At 32.0% G+C, this 23853-nt stretch overlaps 1 protein-coding gene across 1 annotated transcript in view; it reads left to right on the forward strand.

Annotated features, from left to right (window-relative positions):
* Positions 1-19750, forward strand: part of LOC134688187 (uncharacterized) — a 297010-nt gene extending 277260 nt beyond the window's left edge. The window contains exons 9-18 of the mRNA XM_063548658.1: positions 491-559; positions 2134-2214; positions 3595-3654; positions 10587-10741; positions 11825-12097; positions 12907-13224; positions 13911-14186; positions 14827-15135; positions 19272-19436; positions 19740-19750. Of these exons, the coding sequence (XP_063404728.1) occupies positions 491-559; positions 2134-2214; positions 3595-3654; positions 10587-10741; positions 11825-12097; positions 12907-13224; positions 13911-14186; positions 14827-15135; positions 19272-19436; positions 19740-19750 (1717 nt within the window). The remainder of the gene's footprint in view (positions 1-490; positions 560-2133; positions 2215-3594; positions 3655-10586; positions 10742-11824; positions 12098-12906; positions 13225-13910; positions 14187-14826; positions 15136-19271; positions 19437-19739) is intronic.
* The last annotated feature ends 4103 nt before the right edge of the window (positions 19751-23853 follow it).

Here is a 23853-nt window from a genome sequence, read left to right on the forward strand (position 1 = left end):
TGACGAAATAAGTTAAAATCTTTCATATAAATTAATTGAATCATATGAAATAAACACTTTAGTGTTTAAAAAGTGGTCAAAATCCTTCGTCCGATGAAAGTGAAATTTGAGGCCAAAATCGGTCCTTACCGGACCTAATCCTTTAGTTTACTTTGTCCATTTTGTACATAAATAATTTATGGAAGCTTATTCAAATACCCCCAAAAATATACCAAGCCCGATTTTTATATATATACGCTGAATAAACTCTCTTTAGAATATTATAGAGGGTGGTGGACATTTTACAGTGGACCCGGATTAAAGCCCTATTGAATTTTTGTTTATGGATAAAACACCTGGGATTTTCATCCTCCAGATAAAGTACACTGGCGGAATCAAACCTCTGTTACATGTGTGTAATCCTGCATGAGTGTTGTCTGTCTTTTTAAGTAAAAAACAAACAAATTAAAAAAAAATCATTGCCGTTTCTAATTGTATTTATTTTTTGTAGTGTCGGAATTACTCCATTTTTAAAGAAGATCGAAACAGAAGCATTTGTGAACCTTTCAAGAACAGCTTTGTGAGTTGATATTTAAGAGTAGAAAAAGAATGTTTCCAATACAGCATCATGAATATCAAAGACAAGAAACAGTTATCTACCGTTTTTACAGATATTGTTCTCTAACTTACTTCTTCTGAAATCATAAAGATATCGCTTCAGAACTATAATCGTTATCGCATATCATAAAACCACGAAAAAATTCACCGAATGCTGTCAATTGCCTGAGATAGATTTATGTGAACCAGTTTACTATGAACCTATGAACCTATGAATCACAACATATCACCCATTCTCAAGAACAAAGGGACTATGTCTTTACAATTAATATGTTTTGTTCAATGTTGTTTCTTATTTGCCCATGACATGTTTTTGTCTTTTTTTTCATTTATTACTTTGAATAATCCTTTGAATCTTTCGCTTCTATTATATTACTTTTCGAATCTCCAAAATGCATATTTTAATTGAAAGAGGTTTATCGTATTGTCCATAGGCAAATATTCGTCGTGCAATTGAAAAGCTATTTTTGTTGGTGTTATGTACAAACTATGTTTCAACAGGACCGTTACAGTTTTAATTGTCAACTTCAAGGTGCTAACAAAGAATGTCTTATTTCATAAAGATTACCAAATTTCAAAATAGCTCGCAATGCGCAATTTTAGTTTTTTAGTGTTATACCAAAATTTGTAAAAAGGATTTCCTTGAGAAAACGAATTATAAGTGCTGATACAATACATGTAGGTCTAGTCCTTACTTGTACAAAATGAGGGACGGAAGATACCAAAGGGATAGTCAAACTCATAAATCTAAAACAAACTGACAACGCCATGGCTAAAAATGAAAAAGACAAACAGAAAAACAATAGTACACATGACACAACATAGAAAACAAAAGAATAAACAACAAATGTAGACTCGGAGCAAACTTAAATAAAGGTAAATAAATTCAATTGTACGCAAACACACAAGTTAACTTCGTCGATGATAGAATAGACCTGTGTCTTCTTTTTTATTGTTGCAGACCTATTGACAAGTTTGCCTCAATTTTTAGTACATTGTACTTTCCTCGACCATCTGCAAAAAATTGTTAGAATTGTAACTTCAACTTTAACCTTTTCCTCAAAATTTGAGAAAAATTAAGTTGTCTTCAATTTAACTGACAATGCTGTAGTATTTTTATACACAAATAATTTAAGATTACGAGAACACAAAAATGAAAGATTTGTTTTACTCTTTTTTGATACAAAGTTGTGTTGAGAATATTTCTTTAAAAGTATGTACAGCTAAGGCTCAGTGTTGAAGTCCTATAAAGCTTTACGTTTACAAATTGTGACTTGGATGGTGAATTATCTCATTGGGACTCATACCGCATCTTCTTATATCTATATAATCAGAGGACTTCTCAAAGGATAAATGATCGATCTTGAAATGGAATATTGCGTTTTCTGTCCCTTTTGATCGGAATGCATTTAAATATTCTATCATTGGTTATATATCCTAACGTTACCAATTTAGTATGTATGAAACAGTTTGTAAATGATAATGTCTACATGTAAAAATGTTATTTAAGTTCATACTTACTCTAATATTTTCCAGATCACTAGAACTATATCTAGCAGGAAACAACAACACAGTTATACAGAAGAATGCCTTCATGAATGTTCACTTCAAAATATTGTAAGCATATTGTTTGAATTCTATATTAGTAATGACGTATTCAACATAGCTGTGAGGATGGACGTGTGAAATCTATACACACTATACTTTACGTTAACCATAACAGAGATTGGATGATACCATGTTTCGGTGATGCAACCCATTAACGACAGGGTTTCTTTTTCTTGGATTTTTATATAACATTATAGTCGTCTGATCAGTAATATGAACTATAACGTCATTTTCCTGACAGACAATTTGACTGTGTGTGAATTCCAATAATTATGCATGCATTGCTGTGAACGCTTACTCTGTAAATACACAGAGTCTCGCTCATATTGAAGTTCATGCGTTCCCTTTAGTTTGCTACCTTGTTTTGACTTTTCTAAATTGGATTAAGAGAGTTAAAACTACTGTTGCTTTAATTAAAAGTTTCAATTTAAAAGAAATCAATGAATGGTCAATATGATATTTCAAGATAAAACATTATATTAATAACATCGACATTCGGCAAATGAATAAGCTTTGGAAAATTTGAGTGTTAAGTGTATTTTTCAAAAAGTTCAGCCTCAAAAACGTGTCTGTACAATATTTTTAAGTTTAGATTTTTGTTTCACTTTTATAATCCTGTCTTGAACTTGATTATTGTTGTCAGGTTTTATCACACCCTTACCCCCCCACCCCCCCCCCCCAAATTTAAAAAAAAAATAAAATACCACACCTCTCGCTCCTAAGAATACACTAATGACTTCCGCAAAATGGTGCATATTGATGTTGAGGTACCTACCACCTTAACTAAAACGAATTTGTCTCGTTTAATTTTCCAAAAAAATGATAAATTATTATACTCTTCATCAAAGTTTCAAGCAGATCATTACTTTTGCCAAAAACAAGGGAAGCTGGATATTATTTATCCCATGGACATACACACCATTCAAGAAATGAAATTTGAAAATTGTAAAAATAATATTTATAACTTTTGTAATAGATCCAAGATCAACCTTATGATCACCCGAAATCTTGGATCTATTAATATTATTTTGCGCCCGAAATAAAAAACAAAAACACTTGATCAACAATAAATGTACAAAGCATCGTTTCCTCAACTTTTTCTTTAAGTACATCCCAAAATTGTAAACTTATTTTCAGGAATTTGTAGAATTGTTTTCTTTTAAGTAGGATATCTATCAGCAATAAAAGTTTCATTGTTCACGACATGTAAAATGTTAGGGAATAGGTGATCAAATAAGTTCACTTAAATATTTAAATGAATACATCTGAAAATGTAACTGTGAAGCTATTTCTCTAATACCTCATATGCAGTGCACACTTAGGTATCATTTATACTAAACATCAGATGAAACGTAAACGGCTTATTGTGTTTCTTATGTCAAATTTCAGAGTGCTTGGTTCAAACACTTCGATAAAAGAAAACAGATTGATTACAGTCTCATCCTACATGTAAGTACAATGCATTCAGCATATTTGAACAGGGATTTTATATACAGTTTAAGTGAAGATTTTGTTGAGACGTTACGTACGATATTGCGTTGCAATTGGTAACGTCAAAAAACGTTTGTCGCCGATTATTGAAAATATTTTTTTTTTGTCAATTTTTGTTTTTGGCACATTAATATAGATACCTCTGAATGTTTGATTGTACTGAATATGCATGTTATATTTCCATCTTCAGGTAACGCAAGCAAAAAAAAACCAAAATGTATATGTGTTTGGTTAAGATAATAGTCTATATAAAATAAGAAGATATGGTATGAGTGCCAATGAGACAACTCTCCGCCAGAGACTAAATAATATAGAACGTAAAAGAATAAAACGTTTATCCATTCGGATCCGAAAACGAAGACGATATCCGTTTTGCTTGAATAAAAAAAGTTTGTGTGGAATTAGAAGTAAAACAGGTCTTACTTTTAATGAACATTGAACAATTAAATTAAGAAATAAAAAAAAATGCCAGAAAAAAACCAGTTTTATTTATCCCATTTGTGTACAAGCTTTGTATAATATAAGAGAATATACAGTCACTCCTCTGGCACGACAATTTTATTTTTACTTTCAAGTTACATACAAATGAATCTTATTTCAGAGAAGTAACAAATAGCAATTTTACGTCTTCAAAAATTTGGAAAATAAGTTTATGATTTCTTTTATCTTCTCATAATGCAGCCTTTTGTCATTTATAGAAGTTCATCCACACGAACAACCCAAGTCGGCATATTTTATTATACTTTGTGATGTTGTTGATACTCATAATCTATATGTCTACCAACTCCTAAAATGATTATCAATGTCTTCGATTAGATTATAATTTGCATCGCAATTGTAATGTTGTTTTTTTTCGAAATTCGAGTTCCTGACATTTTGAATTATTATAACCTTTTTTAAATTGTGTTTTCCCTCAATGGTATATCGCCCATCAGATCAGTTATCACAACTGTAACAGGATAAATCTCGGACGAGAAGATTTGTAACAAAATTTGTTGACATTATTAGGTGTGTTTTGCTAGTCTTTTTTAAGAGTTTACAGTTATATTACAACCAAGGTCACTGGTGTTAAACTTATCATCGTAATTGCAGTTACGGTGATCCCAACATGGCGGAAACCAAAACAGGTGAACTCGTCTTTTTGTAATTTCTCCGTGTACACGAGTTATTTTAAAGAATTACTCGGCCGCTAAGTTGTGTTCATAATATCATATGTTACCTGGTTACCGACATAATTGTCGTTGAAAATTTACGGAAGATCATCCAAAAAGAAGATTGTCGTAACTTGTGGACAAATAACTTGAAAGATAATCGTAACTGTAAAAAATATTATTTTGATCATAGTAAATGATTTTGTAATAACTCTCTGCTAACGGAATATTTGTTTAAAAAGTTTTGTAAATATAACGACAAACGTGTAAACAATATTCGTGATGGAAATAATTGTTCAAACATAAGGTAAGTTTGCATTTTTCCATGAATTTATACAAATATTGGTATACTATTCGGGACAACCACATGTCAACGATATTAAGAATATAATGCCTCCTTATGTTACAAACATACTAAATAAAAGTTTCAACTATATCTTTATTTAAAATTAAACCATTGTGGTGACATCAGCCTATTCATTTACCGTGGATTCTTTTTCTAGAATCAACGCTTCCTTAATTCGTCGCTGAAATGGACTCACCTTTTGTCATTCTTTTGTTTCCTTTGTGTGCCTAATTACATTAAGGTTGAATTGGCCTGATTTCTGTTCAGTAATGGATTTAAATTAAAAACTTACCTTTAATTTTTGTAGTTTATATATGCATGCACTCGGAGTCGAACCCGTCCATGAATTCTCTTCATTGTCACTAACATCAACACATCGACAAAACCTCTCGGCTACCAAATGGTTACGATTCAATTGTCTAATTCATATATATAAATGAATATTTGATATACATCGGTACAACGGACACACGTAGATTGTACCTTTATATATACAATAATAGGCAATCATATAGTATGAGTTGGTAGCCGCGAGGTTTCATGGATATGCTCAATGAGTAAGAACTTGTCGGCTTAGGTTCGAATCCTGGTATTTTTTGTTTTTTTGTCCCTGTTCTCGACTTTTCCTGGTTTGTTCCTTGTTTATTAAGTGATTTGGGATATTTTGTTTAATAAAAGCGAGTTTGGTCGTTTATTGTTGGATGATTGTTAGCTATTCCACATGTTTGAAACGAAAATGTTAACATTATAGGTGTCTATTTTTGTTTTATAAATCAATATAGTATGATTACATCAGTCTGTTTATTCACAAATTCCAATGCTAGAAAATCGGGATGTAGGTAATGAGACTTCTTGTTAGAAATTACGGACACATGCTTTATATATATGCCATTTTTGTCAAGTTGTTGTCCCCGGCTTTGACACATTCCCCAATTTTATTAGAAATACAATCAAATATCTCATTTTGTCAAAACATATAATGTTCAGATACCTGATAAATGAAAATCTTAAAGGGCAGACGTTATGTGTACAACATGTATTTGTATTGTTTTAACCATTTAAATGTAATATATGATATATTGTAATGCATCGTTTGTAACGATAACATGGTTATTTAAACTCACAAACAATACCTTCCAATTTAGAATAGGCTTTAATTTTGATCACAATAGTTTAAGTTATAGATACAATGGATAAGCGTTGATTCATGAAAAGAAACCATTCGCCCTGCGGGCTAATGGTTTCTTTTTCAAGAATCAACGCTTATCCATTGTATCTATATTTCCTCTTAGCACATGCACAGGACGTTCTGTCAATAGTAATAAAATATTGGCAATGGGAAGAAATAGTGTCCATATATGTTTTTCCCGTTGCCAATATTTTATTGCTATTGACAAAATGTCCAGTTGCCCGTGCTCTTAGTAACCTTTTTTCACAGGATTCACAGAAAAATAAGATACCGTGACCAAAAGCATATCTTAACTTGAACACGAACGTAATTTAAACATCATAGTTTACTTTACAGGCGGAAACACAGTTGAAATAGAACAGAGGAATCGACGCTCTTTGTTAGAGAAGGCGACTAATGCGTACTGTATTAACAAGTTAAATAATAAAAAGTTAATAAACACAAATAAAATGACAGTTTTCGGCTAAATAACAAAGTATTTTATTATAAAAATACCAATTGTATAAGTTTACAATTTACCTAATGCAAAGTTAAGCAGAATAATCCGATGTAAAGTCCACGACATGGGTGTCTATTTAGTTCGATCTGAAAAATGCATCAACTCCGTTTTGAAAAAAAGAAGAAATAACCATGGACGGAGAACATATCAATCTATTTAATTATAAATTTTCGTTTCTGCCCGTCCATTTTGTGACCCAAGAAAAAATTTCAAAATATGGACAACAATTGAATCGACAGAAGTAAATCGATTGCACCTTTTTAGGTAAGGGCGTTTCATTTTTATATATCAAGGCAACAAGGGGACTTGATAACTTAGAGTATTCACAATACTTTGAAATATATGGGTCAATTGAAATACATTTTTAATGAATATCAAAAAAGAGTACTTGTGTTCGAATAGCAAATTTTTACTAAAAGTACTTGACGACTGATTTTTAAGTTGGATCTTCAACTACTAAACATTTTTTAGTCTGCCCTTCCACGAAATAATGAATTAGAGTTTTTTTTTTTTTTTTTTTTTTTAAAGTTTACAAATTTTCAGAAATTCCACATGACAACCGATCAGACAAGACACAAATGACACCGACATTAACAACTATAGGTCCACGTACGGCCTTCAACAATGAGCAAAGCCTACACCGCATAGTCAGCTATAAAAGGCCCCGATATGACAATGTAAAACAATTGAAACGAGAAAAATAACGGCCTTATTTATATAATATTTTTTTTCTAACAAAACGCAAATATGTAACTCTTAAACAAACAACAACCACTGAATTACAGGCTCCTGACTTAGTACAGGCACATACATAAAAAATGTGGAAGGGGGTAAACATGTTAGCGGCATCCCAACCCTCCCCTAATCTATAACATAAGAACGAGCTATAAAAAGCAGTTGAAAAAGGCTTAACTCATCAGATGGAAAAAAATATAAGTGAAATTGGCCGGGTACTTGTACATCCTGTCAACAAAAAGACACCAGGAACAGATTTGCTCGCAGATCTGCTCGCAGTTATCTGACAGCTAGTTCAAAGACACTTACAACTAATGAAAAAAAATCATGAATCTGAGACTAAACTATCAATCCGTACACACCCAATATCCAATGGATTAAGTGTTAAGACGTCATAAACAGTCAGAGAAAAACATGACCTTATGCAATGCTAAGTTAAATGTATCGACAGATTGTAGATCCTTGAATGTGTATATGTATAAAACATACTTGTAATATTTAGTTTGCTTTTAATTTACTGATAACAAAATCAATATTTATACCAATGAAAACAATATTCAATGATCTTATAACAGTGTTAAATTTGTAACCTTTTAAAATAAGTTTATTAAATGGAGTGATAAGTTAACAAGGATCATTTCTAAATTTCTGGGCACAGTTAAAAAAAAATCCTTAAAATGAGGATGTGCTATACCGTTTGAAATAAGTTTTCTACAGGTACAACCAAGATTCAAAACCAAATCTTTGTATCTATGGAAAAATTTAGTAAATGTTTTAAGTAATTTATGGTAACGATATCCCTGTTTTAATAATTTTCCAGTAATACATAGATTGCGTTCGTTAAAATCAAAAACGTCACAACAGACACGAGCATAGCGAACGAGTACATTTACTGATGCTCAAGAGATAGTAAATACATTTGTCAAGAGCTTAATTTGCAACGTGTCATCCCTACACTGGCTTCAATTTTAACGATTGTAAAATTAAACAAACGTAACGAGATAATTTTGACGAAGTACAATCCGGACTGTTTAAGAATGTGTGAAAATGGAAAATGTTTGCCTCACTCTGCGATCAAAATGAAAATGTACCGTAAATTATGACTATAAGACTATATCTTCAAAACATATATTAAATTATGCCCTAGTTCTAGCCACTATCATACATTCATACACGACTTATATGTAGTCGCATATCGGCATATAGATAAAGGTTACGATGATCACTAACAAGTTCCTATGATCATGTCCACGTTACGACTATCTTATTATCAAGTTATGGTAATCATAACAAACAAAATTGTTGAAGTTACGATGATCTTCCGGAAATTTCCGGACTATTATTTCGGTAACAAGGTCACATATAATATTTAGAACACTCACATACAACAATACCGTACATATCAACCTAGCGGCTGAGTGATTCTTTAAAACAACGCGTGTACACGGACAAATTACAAAAATACAATTTTACCTGTTTTGGGTTCCGTCATGTTGTGATCACCGTTACTGCAATTACGATGATCAGTTCTACACCAGTGAAGGTTCTCTGAACTTTCTCAACTACAACCAAATATGATACAACCAAAGGTTCTTAAAGTTGCATTTAACACGAAATACTAAACAAACAAACAATTTGATTTTAAAAGACATAAATAACGTCCGAATCGACAACGTTGAGAACGTAAGAAAATCGTCCAGTGGAAAAACTTGCAAGTTAGGCAGTCATTAAAAAGTATGTAACTGTTATGAAGAGTTAAAGTACAATTATGGAAAAAGTACGGAAGCTCATTAGGGACATAGTAAAAATAAATATAAGTGATCTTTTTTTTTCAAAGTCGAAAGTTTTACATTTCGATTCTTAGAATTTCGACTTTAACTCGACATTTTAACTTTTCAAATCTCGGAATTGTATGGTTTTAAAAGTGAAATTTCGAGATTAAAAAAGTAAAAAACTACAGTTAATAAAAGCCGCAATTTTAAAAAGTCAAAATTTTAAGTAAAAGTCCAAATTTTGAGATACGGAAAGGTTACATTTCCAGTAAAAGTCCAAATTTTAAGATTTGAAAAGTAATAATTTTGACTTTGAAAAAAAAAATAAAAAAAATCAATTTTATTTTTACAATGTCCAAAATACTCTTCCGTAGAAAAGCAGTTTTTTGAACGAAACAAATCAAAATTTTCAATAAATAACGTCACAACTGAGAAAATTTACTTTAAAAAAGCGGCGAAATTCGACATTGGACATTCTTGCAAGACATTTAGAGGAAGCCGATGCATTTTTATTTGTGGTGTGTGTGCTTCAAAATTTCGGTATATATTTTTGTGAGCATAAGTTATGAAAACGAAATTTCCATATATTCCTAAATCTGAACATTGTAAGGACTATTTGATTTTGCCAACAAATAGCTTTAACCGTTACACCAACGCATAGTCAGTATTGTTGTAATACTGGTAATATGAAAAATATCATTCATGCGAATATTGGCGGATTTTGAAGAGCACTTGTACCGCTGTCAATGTTAGTATGCGTAATCATGTAGACCATTACCTGTCTAGTCTATGAAAATATTTGTATATAGCTTAACTGTTTTGATTTTTTATTTGCGGGGACTGGTTGATTTCAAGTTATTGCTAATCTTACGACACCTTCTTGTTTCATATTGACTGTTACCTATTATCACCCTTTTAGGACATTTAAATTTGCACTCTTTTTTATTTTTTGAACTACATATGTATTAAAGATCAATTTACCCTTGCATAAAACATTAAGATGTGTAACGGTATATTCATAAAAAAACAAATGTTTTATAAATTCTGTTCGTCCGACATGCCTTCTCGATTTCCTACTTCGTGAACGCTGAAACTTATAAACATAAGAGCCAAGACTATATAAGTATCTGCAAACATAAGGAATGACATGTATATACTGAATATACGTTAAATGAAGCATGTAATATATCTATTTTAGAGAATTTAGTGGAGGTTTTACACAGTGTGATTGTGACTTGATGTGGTTAGTTTACTTACGCCATGATAAGCAGTTGAATGTTTCGAGATATAGTGCATGTACAAACAACCACAAACAAGTGTCTGCGTTGGTCCCTGACGACTTTCATTGCATGGGTATGTACGATAAATATAGATTCTTACATTGATACCAGTGGATTATCGGATTTATCCAATCGAGATAGTTAAATTATCAATTTTAAAGTCCGAGCCGCCTCGGCGAGGACTTTAAAATTGATAATTTAACTATCGAGATTGGATAAATCCGATAATCCACGAGTAACTATGTAAGAATCTGTTTCTCTAATGATTAAAAAGACATTTTCTTTTTTTGTTAACCGAAAATCCCCTTCGAGTGCCTTTCACATTGCACGAAGTTGTCAATTTCATTAACACCTGTTATCGTATTTTGATTCATTCAGTTAGCTAAAAAGGTCATGACCCTCAAAATCATCCAATGATATTTTGAGATCACCAGCAACCACACGTTGATTAACTTTTTTTATACAATGGGTTCGGAAAGGGATAAATTTCCATAGAGTTAGAGAAGAACGTTTATCTCTATGCACCGAACATTTTGTTTTAAGAAACCTGACACTGAATCGATAAGGAGTAAATGTTTTGAAGAAAGAGTAGTTTAATACTATAATAGCATAAATGGATTAAGAAGACAAATCAAGTTAACATACATAAATTGTGAGATTAGAATGATCTTGAAAAGAGTTCTTCGGTAAGGAAATATCCTGCTATACATGCACAACCCAAGATATATAACGCAATTGAAAACTAAACATTTGTCTGCTTTAGTAGAGAATAAAATAAAATATAATTCATTTTATTAAATCCACTGCACTGTTTTTATTGATCTTATTTCAATTATTTATTTTCGGAATTTTTATGACGTATTGTTCGAAACAATATAAAAATGTGGTGAACACTTTAAAATAAGCCGCTACGCGGTTTTTCATTGTGCACCACATCTTTTAAGTTATGTCTTCATAGACAGAAAAAATATAACAGTCATTTCTTATAATTAAATTGCTAATTCAATTTTGAACCTGAGTAAACCATAAAAAACGTTGATGTCTCCACAGTCACATGATTAAATTATGTGTATGAGCTGATAAACAAAACTACGTCAATCAATCAGAAGACTCTATACATCCAAAATTGAATTATTTATGTATCAATCTATTTTAGACAATGTATCAACTACACAGCATTGCAATGCGTCTGAATCCGTCGATCTTCCATGTGAATATAACTACTTAACAACTAATTTGATACGTTGGATACATTCACGTAATGGGACATTTATAAGGGAACTGAATAAAGATCTTGTTGATGAGGACACACATACTCTCCATTTTTCATTTTGTAATGATGACGATTCTGGAGAATACATGTGTATGCTGTCAACAGACTATTCTCTGCTGCCAAATATTAACAGATCTGTACATCTTTTAGTCAATGGTACGTAAGAATTAGTATGCACTCAAACATTTTTAGAAAATATTCTTTGTTCCTTAATCTCTTCTCTGTCAATACTTTCAAAATGAGGTACAAACCTGGAAATGCTAGTATGTACTGTTAGATAAGGGAATAATATTTGTTATCACTGAAAGTTTACAAGTAACTATTTAATCAATGAACTAGCGTGTACAAAACGTAATGCACATTGGATATAAGGCAAGGCTTTTTCTTATTAATAAGTTGAACCAGGAATGACCGGTTATAAGTCACCCACAGTCGCAACTGTACTGAAGAAAATCTGACCAATCTAAAAAGTCTCAACATTTTTCTTTATTATACTGTCAGGCATTTCACAATTGTACTATATGATAGCTGTATTTGGCATTTTGTTTTTTGAATTTGGGTTCTTTATGCTCTTCAACGTCGTACTTTATTTGGCCTTTTTAACTCTTTTGGATTCGAGCGTCACTGATGAGTCTTTTGTAGACGAAACGCATGTCGATGTATATACTAAATTTAGTCTGGTATCCATGATGAGTTTATTTATAAAATAAAATCTGCCGCTGGACGTTTAATAAAGGCTATACCGCTGTTCAATAGTAATAAATCGATTTAACTGAACCAAATTCGGGTCACAAAATAAAACTGAAGGAAACTTATCCACTATAAGAGAGAAAACGGAACAAACGTAAAACTGAACTGCTACAAACAAAAACGTCATTCATTCATCCATGTTTTATATATGTATCACTAAAATTGGCGAACATTTGTGGTTTCATCAATATCAATTTTAAAGGTATTTTTTACAGGTCCTCCTATTGTATTGAACCAGCGTACAGAAGACGACGGAGATGATTTAATATTGTCCGTTGTGTTTTATTCCATTCCATACGATTTCAATATTCAATGGTTACTAGGAAACAATAGCTTAAACGGAGACCCACAATACACCATAGCCGTAAACAACATGACGGTTGTACTAAAGCAGTACAATGTAGATGTAACGACTGATGGATTCATATCAAACTTAACAATTCATAATTTCAAGAGACGCCCGAGCGATGTTTACACTTGTAAAATTTCTAATCAATATGGATTAATCATAGAACAAATTATTTTAGGACCAGGTAATTTACAAATACCTTAATAAATGTTTTATCAATCTTATTTTCAAATAAAATATGTTACACGATAATAAAAGTGTTTTTACCAAAAAAGAACATGAATGTCTTTTCAGCTTTATAATGAAAAACATCATAGGTATATATATCCATTTGGATGTGAACAACTTTTTAAAAACTAAAGACAATACGAGATGATTTTCTTATTTTCCTTCCTTTTTGAAAGATAAAACATCATCAGTTTTTCTTGTTTACTAAATAACTGCTCGGAAAACGAAATATTAAACAGCACAACCATAAGGATGACATTTGGTATTCCTAAAAAGTAAACAGACTAAACATAGTTCTAATTTTGTACTGTTATACTACTGTCCAAGGTTAGTGAGGGAGGGGTTGGATCCCGCTAACATGTTTAACCCCGCCTCATTCTGTATGTATATGTCTGTCCCAAGTCATGACTGTAATTTGTTGGTTGTCGTTTGTTGATGTATAAATGTACCTCTCTAATGCAATACATGGATATTAAAAATATTTTTTTAAATTTTTTATTTTAAATTTGCAACAACTAAATGTTTAGTTATGCGTCTGAATAATGAACATTTATATAGGGTATACTTTTTGATACTAATTAGATTGTAGAACTATAAGAGGGCTGAAAGGATATAAACTATTTGTCTATTAATATTTTTTAGCTAGTTTAGAATTAGAAAGACGGACCTATTGTGACACTTCACATAGCATTGAGTTAAAGTGTACTTTAGAATTGGTCGGCGCCACCCCAGTCCCGTGGGTTCACTCGAACGCTGGAGAAACTATTCGTGCACTCGAAGGCAGGCATGTTGGTACCTCTAACATTCTGACTATTCCATTCTGCAATAGTCAAGATACCGGTGATTACACTTGTAGGTGGAAAACAGATATTCTCGGCCAGACAATAATGGAAAAGTCTACAACATTGGCCGTAAGCGGTAAATATTGTTCTAAACATCGTTATATTTTGTCTTTTATTTCACACAAACGGTGTTTATTTACGCGAAACATTCTTTTATAAACACTTATGTATATGAAGAGTGACAGTCTCCTTACTCTATCAGCAAACTTTAAATTGTTTGTGGATCTCGCCTTGCTGACATTTTTTTTATATTAGAAAATTATATTATGTACAATAGTTTTATCATAAAAGGCAAAATGCAAACAAATTGCAAACATTATCATGAAAGGGCAATTACTCTTATAAAGAGTGGTCGAAAAAAAAACCTTGTTTGGTGCCAAATGTAGATGTTGTCGTAATAACTTTTATTAATTTTAGTTTCTATTTATTCAATATACTATTTCAAAAGATGTAAGGAAAGCAATAAACAATATTGGTAGAAATTTTCATATAATGCCAATAACTCAACTAACGATTTTGATCTGTTTATTTGTTCGAAGATCTAGTCTTTTACTACTGGGCAGAACAACGTAAAACGCAGAATAACAGTGTTATGAAAAACAACCACGACAAGGGTCAGATCTGTGATTATCCAAGGTCTGAGAGTAACATGCGTGAATTGATGTTGTTAAAAAAAGAAACAAACAAACTTGCACATTCTTTTTTTTCTATTTCAGGATCACCTTTTGTCATATCATACTCTTCGTCAGTCGATGTCACCGATACAATTTTTTCTGTCACGTTTTTCTCTATACCATTTCCAAGTGATCCAAAGTGGTACTATAACAATGAACCAGTTGCTTTAGGCACTAAATTTCTACAAACAACAACATATTCTATTGTACAAATCAAACAACATCGTGTTTTAGTAAACGTAGAAGGTTTCGTTAGCAACTTAACTGTACACAAAGCTGAGTATGGACTGTATAACTGCGTGATTCGAAACAGTTTTGGAGAGGTGAACCAATTATTTCTTATTGAACAAGGTAATACTTAGTTCATAATTTTGTTTTCTTGACTTCTTCCATTATTGCAAGTAAGATATACTTCAAAGCTTATAGGGAGGAAGAAAAGAAGCTAGCTTTACTCGTTAATATATAAACAAAAATATCAGATTCATTGGAAATTTCGAAAAAGTCATCAGCTGAACCAGATCAAATGAAAAGATAACAACTGTTATCCACTTATATTTGATGTGTGTCCCTCAGTTTTAGTTTATAACCCGGATTTATTTTTTCTCAATTGATTAATGAATTTCGAACAGCAGTATACTACTGTTGCCTTTATTTGGTACAGTTTTTCCTTGTGCAGACAATAGTTCACCAAACATGGTTTTGTAGCATGGATATATAATTCAATTATATTGACAACATTGCATGAACAAAACACACAGACATAAAATGAAAAAAAGAAATTGGGGTACAGAAGTAAAAATGTTGATAAATTACAGATGTTGTCTATTTACAGTCGAAAAAAATAGATCACATGGTTAACACTTTTGAAAGTATCTGGAGTTTTAAAAGTAATAATTTCCTACTAGCTGAACATGAACCCAATTAGGGTAACCCGTAGGAAATTCTATGGAACACACAAATTAGATTCTCATTTTCGAGTAGCAGAAGTTATGAATAAGTTGTTCTCACAAGGAATAATTCAAAGTGTTGTGAATATGTTGATCGTATCTACCTTATTCGATTTAAAATCAATGACATCATAGATACAATTTAGCCTGTTGCGATGCATCTTTTCCTGTATATGATTATTGTCACAGAATCTGTACACAAATCCTCTCGATTGAGCAATTCTTGTAGTTATGAGTTTTTGTTACAAAATATACATGTACCAACATTTCAACAGTATATAAAGTATATATTTATCTCCAAGCTGATACGATATTTCAGAGCCTGCATTACCAATATTTGTTTCCTTAATAGAGGGTGAGAGGTTTGGTGGCAAAATTAATGCTATTTAACGAAGGGTTGGAGTGGTAAAATTGAAATTATTCAAACGAGAATTTAACGGACGTTTGTTTACCGTTATGGAATGTCTGTTTTGTAGATGACAAAATATATATAAGATGTGGAATGAGTGCCAATGGGACAATTCTCCATCCAAGTTATAATTTGTAAAAGAAAACCATTATAGGTCAAAGTACGGTCTTCAACACGGAGCATTAGCTCACACCGACCAACAAACTATAAAGAGATAAATAAATTACTAGTGTGAAACCATTCAAACGGGAAAACCAACGGTTTAATCTGTATAAAAAAACAAGAAACGAGAACTACTGGACTTAGGACAGAAGCAAAGTAATGCAGCGGGTTCTCTAAGTTTTCGTTGTTTACTTTTATGTTTCGTCCTTGTCTATTGATCAGACTTCAAAAACTGGTTAACTACTGTTCACTTAGTTTAGTGCGAAATTATAAATGTATGTCGGAACTTTATTCCACGGTATTTGCAATATCTAGAACATGTTTGCTATAATCTGAAAAAACAAAGTCTGAGCACACTTGTTATTGGTTTAACAAAAACACATATTGTACCTTCTCCATGACATATTATCTGAGTCATGGGTTGATTGAAGTTGTCTGGCTCTTCAACTTTGTATTTGTTTGGTTTTTTAACTATTTTGATCTGAGCGTCACTGATGAGTCTTATGTGGACGAAGCGCGCGTCTGGCGTATTAAATTATAATCCTGGTACTTTTGATAACTATTTACACCACTGGGTCGATGCCACTGCTGGTGGACGTTTCGTCCCCGATGGTATCACCAGCCCAGTAGTCAGCACTTCGGTGTTGACATGAATATCAATTATATGGTCATTTTTATAAATTTTCTGTTTACAAAACTTTTGAATGTTTCGAAAAACTAAGTATTTTCTTACCTCAGGAGTAGATTACCTTAGCCGTATTTGGCACAACTTTTGGGAATTTTGGGTCCTCAATGCTCTTCAACTTTGTATTTGTTTGGCTTTTTAACTATTTTGATCTGAGCGTCACTGATGAGTCTTATGTGGACGAAGCGCGCGTCTGGCGCATAAAATTATAATCCTGGTACTTTTGATAACTATTTACACCACTGGGTCGATGCCACTGCTGGTGGACGTTTCATCCCCGAGGGTATCACCAGCCCAGTAGTCAGCACTTCGGTGTTGACATGAATATCAATTATATGGTCATTTTTATAAATTGACTGTTTACAAAACTTTTGAATTTTTCGAAAAACTCAGGATTTTCTTACCCCAGGAGTAGATTACCTTAGCCGTATTTGGCACAACTTTTGGGAATTTTGGGTCCTCAATGCTCTTCAACTTTGTATTTGTTTGGCTTTTTAACTATTTTGATCTGAGCGTCACTGATGAGTCTTATGTGGACGAAGCGCGCGCCTGGCGTATAAAATTATAATCCTGGTACTTTTGATAACTATTTACACCACTGGGTCGATGCCACTGCTGGTGGACGTTTCGTCCCCCAGGGTATCACCAGCCCAGTAGTCAGCACTTCGGTGTTGACATGAATATCAATTATATGGTCATTTTTATAAATTTTCGGTTTACAAAACTTTTGAATTTTTCGAAAAACTAAGTATTTTCTTACCTCAGGAGTAGATTACCTGAGCCGTATTTGGCACAACTTTTGGGAATTTTGGGTCCTCAATGCTCTTCAACTTTGTATTTGTTTGGCTTTTTAACTATTTTGATCTGATCGTCACTGATGAGTCTTATGTGGACGAAGCGCGCGTCTGGCGTATAAAATTATAATCCTGGTACTTTTGATAACTATTTACACCACTGGGTCGATGCCACTGCTGGTGGACGTTTCGTCCCCCAGGGTATCACCAGCCCAGTAGTCAGCACTTCGGTGTTGACATGAATATCAATTATATGGTCATTTTTATAAATTTTCGGTTTACAAAACTTTTGAATTTTTCGAAAAACTAAGTATTTTCTTACCTCAGGAGTAGATTACCTGAGCCGTATTTGGCACAACTTTTGAGAATTTTGGGTCCTCAATGCTCTTTAACTTTGTATTTGTTTGGCTTTTTAACTATTTTGATCTGATCGTCACTGATGAGTCTTATGTGGACGAAGCGCGCGTCTGGCGTATAAAATTATAATCCTGGTACTTTTGATAACTATTTACACCACTGGGTCGATGCCACTGCTGGTGGACGTTTCGTCCCCGAGGGTATCACCAGCCTAGTAGTCAGCACTTCGGTGTTGACATGAATATCAATTATATGGTCATTTTTATAAATTTTCTGTTTACAAAACTTTTGAATTTTTCGAAAAACTAAGGATTTTCTTACCTCAGGAGTAGATTACCTTAGCCGTATTTGGCACAACTTTTGGGAATTTTTGGTCCTCAATGCTCTTCAACTTTGTGTTTGTTTGGCTTTTTAACTATTTTGATCTGAGCGTCACTGATGAGTCTTATGTGGACGAAGCGCGCGTCTGGCGTATAAAATTATAATCCTGGTACTTTTGATAACTAATTAAGCCTTGTATGTAGTTAATGTAGATAAATACGTTGTGGGTTGTTGGTGTATTGTAAAATTAATTTAGGTATGACTTATAATTCTTTTTGGTGTATTAATAATTGATGGTGGAAGCTAAATCAAATGAAAATAAATAAATTCAGACACGATGTATACCATTGTTTGCTTTAATTGGAATGTTGACTATTTGTATCATATCTAGAGAAAAATACAGCGTTTACGGACATAAGGAACACATATTAGAGGTTCTAGAAATGTTTTTTCATACCAATGATAATGCAAATACAATCATTTTGATTCTTTATATATTTTAATAACAGTTTTTAGACGAGCTATTATGAGTATTTCCTAGCATCTTTGATGAGTTTTTTTTATAACCAATGGGTCAATGACACTGCTGGTGGAATTTATACTTATGCTCTTTAACTTTATTTTGCCTTTGTAACTTTTCAAACTCGCGTCTGGTGCTTATTCAAAAGTTACATTCTTATATCTATGATGATTTACTTACAATCTTGAAATTATGAAATAGACAAGTTAAACAATTACAAATGTAGGGTTTTTTTTTAACATGTAAATTTAATCTAGAAATAAATAAACACTAACTTTATGCTATGTTTTAGAACAGAATAAATTCTCAATTAGCACCACAGAAGCCAATACTTCAGCAGCTTCTACAGGAGACAGTGTGACAGTGATTATTGCCATATGTTCATCAGTAGTTGGGATAGCCGTAGTGGTTATTTGCAGCATTATTTTTATCAAAAGAAGTTTGTCGCTAAAGTCAGGTAACTCTCTACGATACCAGCTGTTGAGTAATCGTCATCTTGAATGCCAATTTTTATTTGAATTTACTAGTTTCCAGCTTTCAAAACATTGATTGTTTAGATTTAGGAAAAAACATTTATTTTATGCTATAAATTAGAGAATGCCAAGAAAAAAAAGAACATTTTCCGTCATACCTCAAAATATCCAAATTGTAGTCTTCAATTGCTGAAATTATACGGTATCAGTATTTGTGTAAAGAAAAAAGCATTATAACGCTTAAAAAAGAAAAATCAAGTTTTGAATCTTGGTTTGATATTTTATAGAGTGCCGGTAGAGTTTTCAGTAAATTAAACTTCTAATAAAAAGTCTCACGAAAATAAATCTGACATGCAATATGAAACATGATATTGCTGTTCATTTGTTGGTAAAATAAAAGCTGAATAAGTATATCAAACAGAAGAGATAAGTATTATTGTTTTATTTCTCTTTTTTTCGATCTTCGACATCAAGATACTAGAAACGTAGTCTCTTATCAGACAACATGTATTAAAGGAGATATTATGAATTTCATTCAAATACTGAAGTGGAATTCAAGCTAGTACAACTTTTAGTATTTGTTGACTTGTGCTTAAAATCGTCTAGGACATCATTGTTAAAACAAGTAAACATGTTTGCATAGATACTCAGCTTTGATGTGATGAAGCAAAGCGAAGCATTTTCGTTTTTTGTATCATTTAAATGTTTTATGAAAACACCAAATAAAAATAGAATGGTACTTAAAGCACCCAGCAGGGAAGAAGAAACACTGCATTTCGAACTAAGGAGTCACAAGCTAATACAACACAAATCATTAGCAAATTATTACATCAGTGCACTAGTTCAGTAGCAACTTTGAAGAGTCAACTTATCTATATATCGAAATATCAGAATTATTTTCATCATATAAGGAACGAATTCGGCTTCTGAGTTATAAAAATTTGAAGATGTACAATTCATAGATTCAAGACTGTAGAATCATGTCTTTTTAGATCGTGACAAAGAATGCGCTCGTGATCATTGCTACGAATAATTATTTTTAAGCAGTATAGCACACGACTCTAAATTAATAGCATAGTGCTTATTTCAGGCAAATAAAATTGAAAATGGAAATGAGGAATGTGTCAAAGAGACAATAACCCGACCATAGAGCAGACAACAGAAGAAAGTCACAGGTCTTCAATGCAGCGAGAAATTCCCGCTCCCTGAGGCGTCCTTCAGTTGGCCCATAAACAAATATATATACTAGTTCAGTGATAATGAACACCATACTAAACTCCAAATTGTACACAAGAAACTGAAATTTAAAATAATACAATACTAACAAATAACAGAGGCTCCTGACTTAGGACCGGCGCAAAATGGCATGTTTATGAGATCTCAACCCTTCCCCTATACAAAATTGACCTTAAACGGATTTTGCTTTTTTTTGTTGTTGTTATAAAGCTCTTCAACTGATTTTGTTCTTATATATCTATTGCTTTCAACTATTCGGCTTTCAGCGTGTTTTTTTAAGGTTAACCAGTAAACTCTTCGGACGCATTAAAGTTAATGTTTTATATTCATTTTTTTTCAATAATTGACAATTGATATACCATTATTTTGCAGACAGATATAATTCTACAATGCCAACAAGGTAGGTGGATTTAAGTCAAATGTAATATTATAATTGTGGTTCATATGAGCTGACTAAATAAAACAAAAAGAAACCCCTCAGCATTTATATATTTGGTTTGAATTCCAACAGCTGAACAAATTAATTCACAAAAACATTTTGTAGAGCAGTTTCAATCAAAATTTCGTTAGGCAAAAGGTAGACACGTGTATAAAGAACAATGGAATTTGACTAAAAGACTCCTTTGACAGTTGCAATATTTTGTATCCTTAAAAACAACAGTAAAACCTCAAAATGATACTAACTGTGTCGTGAGGTTTAGCTAGCATGTTGTCAGATGAAGAAAATAAAACGTCCCAATAAGATGATGTGACAGGATGACTGAAATCTTTAAACACATTTTATTGTTACCGTAACAAATTGATGTGAGCGTCTCAAATAACTGTTTTATTTCTCTTTTCGTGATATTCGACATCAAGATACTAGAAGTGCTTATCAAGTTGTGTCCGTTTGGTCAGTACTTTATCACTCTTAACGAATATTAATGTGGGATGCTACTGCTATAAAGACTACCTAAAATGTGTTTGATGACATACAAGTTGGGTTCGTGTTTTGATAACTGATGTATTATTTTCATTGATTTGATCAGTTTACCAGTTCTTTTCAAGGGATTTTGGATGTCCGATTAGTGTTTTTTTTTCTCAGTGTTACAAAGGTGCTCCTAGAGCGGGAGAAATTACTCAGAGAATAATAAGAAAACCTATAACACTAATGATAATACCATTTCTCAGTGACGCTGGTTTGTAGTAATTTTACTTTCGAAAGGTGCGAGTTTAGTTTAGTTTTGTCCCTTTGTAATACGGGTGCTCCAAAAACGGAGGAAATAAAAGAAAAAAGTCAATCAAGAACTCTGATGATTTATCACGATTCATCAGTGGTGAATTTGTTTTTACCAATGGTGCAAGTTTTCTGTGAAACATGTGTGCTCTGAAAAAGGTGGGATTTCCTATAAGAAGAAGAAAATAAACTTATGATAAAACACATTTCTTCGCTATTGTTAAATTTGATTTGTTTTAGTGATGCCGGTTTAATAAAGTGATTATCCATGTTATTTATCCCAATTACATGTCAAAATATAAAATGAATAAAAATACAAATATTTAAAAATGAATATACAGGTCTAATGTCGGTTTAAACAGTTAGTGTGAAGGCATGCTATAGCTAGGTTATGGTATCTTTGATATGAGGTCTTGACTCGCTCAGGCAGTACATATATATTATCTAAGCGTGTCAAAATAGTATTGATAAGTCTGCATAAAGTTACAATTCAAGTCATATCGTCCGATGATCCACTTCCGTACGTGTTGGAAGATTGTCTCGGTGTCTGATCTAACATATTGTTATGGTCTTAGTATTTAAGGGAACTATATAGTCGTCTGATCTGAGATTATACTTTTGACATTTTCATTTTGACGTAATATTAATTCGCATTGAGTCCGGTTTATTCATAGCAGATGTGGCCAACCCTGTTAATGATCTAGTCAAGTTTCTCTTTGATTTCAGGCGATTTCCTCAGTACTATATAGTTATTGTTAATTACATTGATTTTTCTTTCCTTGATCAATAAATGAGATTCATTACTGTCTTCTTAATTCATAACGAAATTGTTACATTAAATCCACATTTTTCTACGTAAAATGTGTGTACCACATGTTATCCCTTTACAGTTTTTACTGTCTCTGTTGAATGCCAACGTTTTTTTTTTTTTTGCATTTTTTTTTTATTTGCATTGTTCTTCTATAATTTTTATTACTCTTTTCTTCTTATTGTAAGTCGTACATGTTAATCTCTTAACATGTTTATTTTTAATATAACAAAAAGGAAATGCTTACTTAACATTACAAATAATTAAGTCTTATCATATTCTTGTTCACAGTCACAATACATAACAATGTCAAATAATAAACGTGCATTTTGTTTCTGTTGTACTTTATTCTTTTTTGTTTTCTTAAAATATGTTCGTTTTTATCTAGCTCGCAAAATGATCTTGTATCCGTGTTATGGCAAATTAACGTTTCACTGCTGCAAAGTCAATAATTGGCCATTAAATGCTACCATTAAGTTACCATTCACATGGACGATAATGATTTCCCCATGATTTCTTCATACTTTTTGTAACACTAGTATTGTCAACAAATTGCACAAGTTGTATGCATTTAAATTAATCTATATGCTATATTTTTTATTATAATGTTAAATTCACTTGTAGGTGGTATGTTCTTAAGGTGGTATGGGAGTCTAAAATAAAATGATAGAATTTGTATTGATACATGTCGAAAAAAACATTTTGTATGGATTATACTGGAAAACAACACAATTTTATGATTAGAAACTAATCAAAATGATAGAATTGTTAAATACTTTAGGAAAAGATAGCTTTCAGACACTGCTTTGAGAATATCAAAAGAAAAGATAGGGTCACCGTACGTTTTTTCCGGCTAAAATACAACATAGGAAAATTCCATGTAGAATCCTTAAGAAAATGTACTGTTTTAACGTTACCTCCCCTTAAAAATGCCAATTAAAAAAAAAAAAAAAGTTAACATTTGTAAAAAATATTAATATTTATAAGTTATATTCTTATAAATTAGTTCTTATAAATGAAAATTCACATTAAATATCTGCATTCCTGCATCAAATTTTGCTAACTTGATGGAAAATCACCTTAAACACTATTTATCATTTTAGATATATCTTTTGTATATAAACATACACTATCATAATGA

This window comes from Mytilus trossulus, chromosome 10, assembly GCF_036588685.1.
Source record: "Mytilus trossulus isolate FHL-02 chromosome 10, PNRI_Mtr1.1.1.hap1, whole genome shotgun sequence".
Classification (NCBI taxonomy): Eukaryota; Metazoa; Mollusca; class Bivalvia; order Mytilida; family Mytilidae; genus Mytilus; species Mytilus trossulus.